Source organism: Miscanthus floridulus, chromosome 9 (assembly GCF_019320115.1).
Source record: "Miscanthus floridulus cultivar M001 chromosome 9, ASM1932011v1, whole genome shotgun sequence".
NCBI classification, from domain to species: domain Eukaryota; kingdom Viridiplantae; phylum Streptophyta; class Magnoliopsida; order Poales; family Poaceae; genus Miscanthus; species Miscanthus floridulus.
In genome coordinates, this window is record NC_089588.1 from 117,595,952 (window position 1) to 117,605,155 (window position 9,204).

The window sequence follows — 9,204 nt, forward strand, 5'->3', positions numbered from 1 at the left end:
GAAAAACACTATTGATTGATTGGTTGATAAGCTCTGACTGAAACCAACAAGCGAACATGGTAAAAGATGGTACGGTAGGTGCGTGGCGGACCCAGGATCTAAGACCAGAGTAGTCCTAGTAAAAATATTTCATGTATAATACTATAAAATCCAAACAAAAAGTTCGACAAACATAGCTATAAATTAACCAAATTACGATAATACATTTAAAAGGTTTGAAACTTACATAAATACTCTCTCCATACTGGTAAAGTTTTTTTTATACCATTATTATTGCAAAAGGTTGAGCTACGAGATTGCCCATCAGTAATATATGGAGTCATGGGTGATGTTTACAGCAATAGCACAATCAGGAGTTAAAATATTTCCTCAACTTGATCCAAGTGTGTTGTACCTAAATTTGCATGCACATATATACGTTGATATGTAGCAATCTCATCATATAAAAATTTGAGGTGGTCATATAAATGTGCCAAGTAGCAAATCTATCTATGGGATACAATTCCATATAGCAATGCATCAATACTTTTAAGTGCTAATGTCCATATAAAAGTTTTGTAACTTCATAGTTTTACGGGAGAACAATATTTTCTGAAACTAAGCATATCTCACAGATATTGTCATAAAAGCTGAGGCCATGCATAAGTATGCATCGATAAGTTTGTTTCAGTGACCCAGTATAAAAATGTCTTGTATGACCTTTAATGAATAATGAGATCCATAGTATGCAGTAGCCTGGAAAGAGGGAAAACAAAAACAAAATTATACTATTTAAATGTACACTTGTAGCACCCAGTTTTAAGAACAAAACCAGATACACACCATATGTGAGCCCAAGAAGTCAAATCTCACATATAGCTACAAATAAAGATAATATCAAAAGACAATACTTAAATACATAGCGTATTAGTATAAAGAATATAACCTCAGAGTATAGACAGCGGAAAGACAACTCCGATCTTCAGGCGAAGACTCCAAATCCACAAGGACAACTGACTAGTTGATCACAGGCCTAACTCCTCCAGACTAGCAATCTGGTACCCATCCGGGATTTTCATCTAAATAATTGAAAATAAAGCAAGCGTAAGTACATGTCATACTCAATAAATGTAACATGGGGTTCATGAGGTTCAAAAGACTAACACTGGTTTAACTACGATTAGCTTTTAATGAGTCATGATTTTAGCAATTGAGTAGCAACAAATTTATCACAAACCCATAAACACATGATCAGGTAAACATGAGTAATGAATAGCATAAACAGTAATAATTAATGAGCGTATTCATCATCAGTATTATCCGTGTTCATCATCATTAACCATTAGTGATCATCTATTCCGTAAGGGTTCCAAGGCCGCTCGTGACCGTGAGCACGGCTGATATACCAGTTTTACACTCTGCAGAGGTTATACACTTTCACTATGAGTCGTGATTTACCCTTTCGCCCGAGGCGGCCAACCTCTTGACCCACTACCAAGGAAGGTCGGCATAGTTCACTATGAAGCCTTTCAAAGGTTTGTCTAACAAGTTAGGGCCATTAGATTCACTCAGCAAACAATTATAGGAACCCCCTTGTCAAATAGCACAATTTCTTCACGGCTATACACATAAGAGTAGAGGCTGTCCTATACCCGATTCGCTAAGCCATTCTTACGCCAATAAAGGTAACCACTAACCAGCTAGAAAATATCCTCATACTAAGCTAAAGTCAGAGCCATATAGCCCTCACAGCTGTACTGTAAGTCCCGGATGATCACTTATAGAGAAGTCCTTAGGGAGAGTAATCTAGAGCACCATAAATAGCCCAATGCTCTAACCCCCTTGTTCCATGTTGCTAAAAAGCATCTTTTAATGTTTATTGCATATTCCATTGGTCAAGTTACAAGATCGTGGTTGTAGTTGAGCACTAGCATCATACTACCCAATGCAATACCCCAAAGGTATCAAGGTACAAGGTCCAAAGTACTAGGAATTCCTTAATAGTAGTCAAGGTAGACACATGCGGTATGAATTAAATTATTAAAGGTGAATAGGTAACAAGGAAGATCCCATGCTATACTTGCCTTAACTTGCTTTTTCCCCAAAGCAATATGCTTAAAAGCCTTTAGTATTCAACTTTCAATCTTCTGCTTCCAATTATCAGCTTCTAGTCTTCAGAGAACAGCTTCTTAATCACCACGTAAACCTCACCGATTGACTGAACCATATATCACCATACAATCATACACGAAGCAAACAATAGATCTAAATTAGAATAGTACTCCAAACATCAAATTAAGATGAAAAGTTTATAAAACGAATCTACGTCTTACTATGAACACACAGACGCGAAAAGCACGTTAATCGGAGCTGCGGTTAAAAAGATACAACTATCGATAGATTTACTCATAAAACTATTAGATTCATGTGTCTTAATGGTATAAAAACATATATAAGATATTTTATAGAGATTATAATTTAAATCAAATTTAGATTTGATTTATAAAACTAAAGTGAAACAAATCATATTATATTTATAAAATCCAGTTGCATAATTGTTATTTAAGATATGATTCAAACCATGAAATTCCAGTATTAGTGACATGATAAATATTGTTACTAACGCATAGATCTTGACGCTATGAATCTAACGCAACTTGAATGGACTAAAACGGATTTAAGACGCAGAAGATATGATTTAAACAAGATTTCTTTTAATCGAATATTAGATTAAATATAATCATGAATTTTAAAAGTTAAAAACATTCTGAACAATAGTATGAACACGTAGATTATGAAATTACGAACCTAACGCAAGTTGAACGGATCAAATCGGAGTTAAAAAGGAGAAGTTACGGCTAAAACAAAATCAGTGGCAATTCTGTAAATAGTTGAAAACGTATTTTGGATCTAAACTGACGAAACTACGCTTTTAAAAGAAGAAGACGAAGTCTGGGAAAACATTTTTGATGGCGGTCTTACCTAGGGGTATCTCGGCGGCGTAGGAGGAGCAAGACGGCAATGGCAACGGCGACGGCGACGGCGACAGCGACAGCAACGGCGAGAGAAAGAGAAGAAAAATATAATTTACTACACGAGGGTTTTCCCAAACTAGAGGCTCCCCATATGGTAATTTTGGTGTGCTTTGTCCAAGGGGTTGGTTGATATATATAGGAAGAAAAACTCCCCACATCCACGTCAACTAGCGATATGGTACTAATTGATGTTACCCCCTCCACATTTACTAATGGGCCTAAATAATCATTAAAGCTCATTAGTAAATAAATGCATGGGCCTTTAGGATTTATTAGGATTATTGCACATGAGATTTGAGCGTTGGGATAAATGAGAGATTTATTATTTTCGGAATTAATTAATTTTATGGATAAAATAATTCTAAAAAAGTCCAGAATTAATATTTAAGCCACGAAAAATACTCCGAGACCTTCTAAAATTTGGAGAAAATTCTTAGAGACACTTTGGAATATGATGAACCCAAATAAAGTATTTGGAGCTCATAAAAAGATTGTTGGAAACTTGGAACATAAAGATTAAGGTGAAGGAGGTAGGAATTAAATTTCAGAAAGAGGCTGGAAAATTCCTAGAGATAGATATTTGTCTCCTAAACGTATAAAAATCACACATTTTGCACATAAGAAACACGAGGTGCCACCGGCATGAATGCAACAAACACGTTTCTACCTTATGATAAATTTTAAATTAATGAAATTTTTATTTTCCTATGTTTTCATGTGCTCAAAAATTCAAAAATAAATCATTTTAACTCTATTTTCAAAAATGGCAAATTTTGGGGTGTTACAACACTGATGAAAGGATAATTATGAATTGGAGAAAATATTTGTGCTCCGCCCAGGAATTTAATTTAAGTGGCTGAATAATGATTATAAATGCAATTTACAAACCAAAATGATTAAAGAAATAGAGTAAGATCGTGTGTACTCCTTCGCTTCAACACATTTCTGTTTTACAAAGAGAACATGCTTTCTCCCCCATCTATCTGACAAAGGTGGCTCTGGAATTTTTATTTATCTTAATACTAGACACTTATTAAAGGAACATAGATAAGGACAAAACTCTCCTCAAATATCAAACTCTAGTATCAATGGCAAGTCGTTACTATGAAAAAATCTTTGATAAACACATTTATCATCAAAGATAATAAAGAGGAGTTTACTAAACACCATTAGTTAATCTTTCACATTCATACATAACTATTCAGCTTGGGGAAAAGAACTGAATGACATATAAAAAAAAGAACCATGCGCATTGAGATTGAAAAAACCACTGTCTTGTTCCAGCAGTATAAAGTCGTTACTATGAAAAAATATTTGATAAACACATTTATCATCAAAGATGATAAAGAGGAGTTTACTAAACACCATTAGTTAATCTTTCACATTCATACATAACTACTCAGCTTGGGGAAAAGAACTGAATTTGACATATAGAAAAAGAACCATGCGCATTGAGATTGAAACAACTACTGTCTTGTCGCAGCAGTATACCTGATTGTGAACGGCTGCCAATTCCTGTTGTAACTGAACCACTTGTACCAAATCGCTAAATTCTAAAAAGGACGTACCCACTTAAATAATTTTGTTGTAGATACCTGCAAGTCCTGACACATCGGAAGAACAAAAGTAGCACTACTAATCTGTGATGTGTAAGAATCCTGAATGAAGGAGTAGTTGGATGGTTTTGCTAAACATACTGAAATGCCATGCTCTAATATCTGAAAAGTGCCATACTATAAATTTTTTAACTAGGGCAGGCGACAAAGACAAGACATTCCAGTTTTATGAAATGAAGTAAGCCACTGCACATCTTCGAACTTCTACCAGTAATATGAATTTTAAATTGCCATATATGTACATGTATAGTTAGTACACATGGGACACAACTATTTCAGTAAATATTAGCACTTATCCATGCATTCTGATTATTATCTCGATGTATGCAATCCTGCATGATAGAAAGACAACAGAATGTTCATGTTTAAGCTCATGGATTGCTAATCAAATACTATCAGAAACGCTGATTATTCAGTGGCTCAATGCACACCTACCTTGGAGGAATTTCCTCGAGCAGCAGCTGGGAATTGTCCATGGACACCACTCTGGCCGCTGAGGAATTGGACCCCACACTGACCGCTGAATCGTCCATGGGCACAACGGAGATGCAAAGCACTAAAACCACTTACATTGCACGCCGTGACGCGGACTCTTCCATGAGCAAGGCAACATCTGTGCAAAAAAGTGAAATTCTAAAAAAGGATGCAGGTACCAGAGCAAGATATCTAGAAAGCTCCCCTCCTCTAAACTCCCACTTCCCTTTCTAATTGGTTCTAAACAAGCCAAGAGAAAGGAACATAGAGAGGTCCTCACCGAGCATCAACTTTGAAATATCATAGACAATCCAGTGGTGGCCATGCTCCATCAATGTCTCACCACTAAGCCCAGAACCACATCCTGGAAATTACAGCACACAAAGTCATCGTAGGTAAGCATATCTTCAAACATAGATGTCTTTCAATTGCCATAACCGATTGCAATAAAGAGCTCCCACAGCATGTATTTTTGCCCCCGTCAAAGGAGAATACTTTCTGTTGTTCTAGCCAACACGATATGCCATGATTCATGAAGCAGAGCTGCAGAAGAGAGTAAGCTGACCTATGTCGAGAAGCAGCTTGGGGACGCCATCGTTGGGAAGAGCGAGCAGCTCCAGCGTCCTCTCGGAAATCCTAGACTAAAAGAAGGCATGTCACTTCACGCCAGCGTCGCGAAATCGGCAAAGCTCAAATCAGACGGGGGGAGGCACTTCGCTTGCTCACCTGGATTTCGACGATACGGGAGGAGGTGGTGTACTTGGGGACCTCCGACTCGTAGAACACATCTTGCGCCGCCTGGAACTCCGGCCGGGGCATCCTCACTCCCCTCCGAGTGTGCGGCGGCTTACCGGATTGGTGGGACTGCAGCTCTCGAGCCCCACGCCCGCGCCGGGGTGGCCGCAGTCGTCGTGCCTGCGCTCGCCACCCAATCAGGGGTGGCCGCAGCAGCCACGCCCGCACTGGCGGCCGCGAACGGGTCGCAAGGGCAGCCGGGGCCCCCGCCCGCGCCGGGATGGCCGGGACCCGAGCGGCCAAGGCCGCTGTGCCCACGCCACGCCTGCGCGGGGGTCGCCGGTGCCGCTGGGGCCCCCACCGGCGCCGGGATGGCCGGGAACCCCACGCTCGCAGAGCCCGCATCCCGTCCGCGCTGGGGCCGCTGGCCCCGCCCGCGCCGGGAGGAGGAGGGAGGTGCGGAGGGCGGCGTAGAGTGGCCAGGTCGAGCGCGGTTGCGCCGCGCGGCCTCGGGTGGCTCTCTCCTCTACACGACACATGCAACCCTCGGGAATATTCGCTACTTTACGGGTCGACACCCGAACCGACCCGCAATCGGACGGACAAGATCACCTCATCGCATGGTCCAACGGGTGACGTGGCACTGTCGGGTGCTCGCTTTTTGTGCAGAAATCCTATTAAGAGAAGAGACGAGTCCCACACCGACAGCCTTGCGCTGATCCGTCAAGCATTGTTTGGATGCTTTCTTGGGGCCGCGCGCGCCAAAGCCCACTCAGGGAGCTCTGCCTATGTGTGTGAATTGTGATGGAATTGATGGATCCGGTTGGGCCTGCGTGCTTCGAGTGTGGTGCTTCGTGGGCCAGTTGTAATGGGATTCAATGGGCTGCTACGTTCAGCCATTTCATGCATGCACATACATACATATAAATAAATAAATAAACCTTTTTGCCTATATTCATTTACTGCACGTACATATCACTCTTTGCAACGAGAGAAAAAAGGGTGTATGTTTCGACCATCACACACACGTAACCGACCCTAAATAAATAATAATAACAAGCATTATTTATATACTAGTGTTAACATGGGCAGCTGTGTCATGGAGCGCTCGTATTGCTGCAAACTTGTTTAGCTTCGTATGAATGAGCTAGTAGTTAATTAACCCGCCGACCCAACGAAAGTGGGAACAACATGCGCTACCCTGTCTGTCACAAGCCTAAAGTAAGAGAAGCAATCGACGACGGCCTTGAGTATTGTGGGCCTAATTTACAAGCCACTGGGCTGGCGGCTCATGAGACCTGGAGCCCATACAGTAATGTACGAGCCACTGGTCCATGCAATGCGGAAAGTCTATTTGGCGACATGTGTGTCAAGCCAAACTATTGGCAAACCATTGCCCCACTACTGATATATATAGTAATGTTTTTCCTTGACTTATTCTTGATAAAGGATCAGGACACAATGAGCACACTACTTCGACAGAATATGTCAAAAGGGATTGTACCCCATTTCTTCTGCGCCACCTACAAAGCAAGTTTTTGGCATCAATAAACCATCTCTCGAAAGACAGAACAGATAGCTAGTTCGTCCTGCTACTCTGTCACTCAAAGAGTCATTAATAGAGATTTTTTATCTTCCCTGTTTACATGACTCCTATAAATTTCTATGTGTAGTGCTATCGAACAAGCAAAGAGCCATTAGTTTCCATATCACAAATCCACAAGTTGTATACAATCAGCCTTTGTTTGGGGTCTTGCACCTAATTTTATCGGGAGATACAAATACTATGTTAGTTTTATTGCTCATCATTTGAACAAGTTCACTTTAATATGTCTTCTCAAATTCAAATCACGTGTTTTACAAATTTAGTGAGTTTTGAGCTCTTGTTGAGCATCATTTATTTATTACCCACGTGGCTTTTCGAATAGGCTCTGTTTACTGTGTTTTGAACGGACATCGTCTCGTACGCCATTAAAGAAATACAGTAGCTCGTGATAACCAGAACACTGTTCAAAATGTGAATGCTAGATGTTACCCAATGTGCTAGGGTTATTCGACATAATGTAGTAGAACTGTACTTGTAACATCCTAAAATTTGCTCTTTTCGAAAAAGATATAAATTGATTTAATTTTGTATTTTGTGCTCATGAAATATAGGAAAGAGAATATGTTTCATTATATTAAAATTTATCATAAGGAGTAGCAACTTGGTTATGCATACACGCCGGTGCATTTGATTTATAGCTTGAGTGGTTTGAATCAAGATTCAAAATGATTTGAATTGCTTTTGAAAATAAATTAAAAATGGCTTTGAAGTAAAAGAAAAGAAAGAAAAAGAGATTTGGAAAATAAAAGAGTCCAAGAGGATTGTAAAATTTATTTTTGGGAAGCCTACCAAAATTGCTCAGTTTTATTTGAATTGAAAAGTATATTGGAAACTATATTTGAATTTGATTTGGATCATATTTGAATTTGGATTGAAAAGGGGAAATAGGAAAATAGAAAACACTCCCTCTCTCAATCTGGCCCGAAGGCCTGCTTTCTCCCTCAGCACTGCCTGCTACCGCCTCTTTTCCCCGTGGCCTAGCTCCCGCGCCGTTTCTCCCTTTCCCTCTCGCACGCGAGCCCAGCTTACCCGGCGGCCCATCCACTCCCTTCCCCTTCTTCCGTAGGCTGGCCCAACTCTGCACACCGCCCGGCCCAGCGGTCCCGCGCCTCCGCTCTTCCCCTTTTCTCCCTCTCTCTGTCTGACGGGACCCACACTTTCTCTCGCTGATCGGTGGGACCCACCTGTCGGCACCGTCCCCTACCTCGAGTCGTCGTCGCGCTGGATTCCGACGCGGCCGTGGAATTCGTCTCCGTCTCCACTACGCCGCGCCTGGCGTGACCCGCAAGCCAGCCCCGCTCATAAATAGCGCCCCTACGTTGCGCCACCCTCACCTAACCCTAAAGCGCTAGCCGCCACCCTTGCCTTTGCTCCAGCCGCCATAGCCCTAGGCGCCGCCGTCGACGCCGTCCGCCATCCCGAGCCGCACGCCGCCTCTATCCTTTCCATGCCGCCGAGGATTGCCGAGGTTAGTTCGCCTTGTTCTCCTCTATCTCACCGTGCCTTTCTTTAGCGCAGCCAAGGCCCGTAGCCTTTTTTCGTTTCCCCCGCGAGCTCCTCACATCCGGGCATGGACCACCGCGTGGGGCTCTTTGCTCCGGCCGGCAATCTTGCCCAAACCACCATAGCCGTCCCTGTTCCGATCAACGGTCATGATTAGATCGCGTTAATTCGTACCCCTTCGGTCCACGGCACAGTGGTGGACTTGGTCCACTGTCCAACATCAGCCAGTCCACGGCCAGCTCACCACCTTGGTCCA

General features: G+C 42.0%; 1 protein-coding gene across 7 annotated transcripts; it reads right to left on the reverse strand.

Annotated features, from left to right (window-relative positions):
* Nucleotides 1-523: 523 nt before the first annotated feature.
* Nucleotides 524-6,379, reverse strand: LOC136484170 (uncharacterized). 7 transcript variants are annotated; one of them, XM_066481382.1, is made up of 8 exons: nt 5,831-6,379; nt 5,670-5,745; nt 5,385-5,468; nt 5,066-5,243; nt 4,506-4,618; nt 2,064-2,197; nt 926-1,058; nt 524-735 (listed from the first exon to the last, which is right to left on the reverse strand). In XM_066481382.1, exons 1-4 carry the CDS (start codon nt 6,242-6,244, stop codon nt 5,197-5,199), a joined length of 621 nt encoding a protein of 206 aa, XP_066337479.1. In that variant the 5' UTR covers nt 6,245-6,379; the 3' UTR covers nt 524-735; nt 926-1,058; nt 2,064-2,197; nt 4,506-4,618; nt 5,066-5,196. The 7 variants fall into 7 exon arrangements, 6 of the variants coding, with proteins under 6 accessions (XP_066337479.1, XP_066337477.1, XP_066337475.1 ...); XM_066481380.1 differs by having other exon boundaries at nt 2,962-4,618; XM_066481378.1 differs by having other exon boundaries at nt 2,962-4,962.
* Nucleotides 6,380-9,204: the final 2,825 nt, after the last annotated feature.

Coding starts and splice junctions, on each gene's coding strand:
- LOC136484170 (XM_066481382.1), bottom strand. CDS start 6,244: ATGCGGGCTCTGCGAGCGTGGGGTTCCCGGCCATCCCGGCGCCGGTGG. Junction 5,746..5,830: donor CCCGTATCGTCGAAATCCAG/GTGAGCAAGCGA, acceptor GCCTTCTTTTAG/TCTAGGATTTCCGAGAGGAC. Junction 5,469..5,669: donor CAAGCTGCTTCTCGACATAG/GTCAGCTTACTC, acceptor TGTAATTTCCAG/GATGTGGTTCTGGGCTTAGT.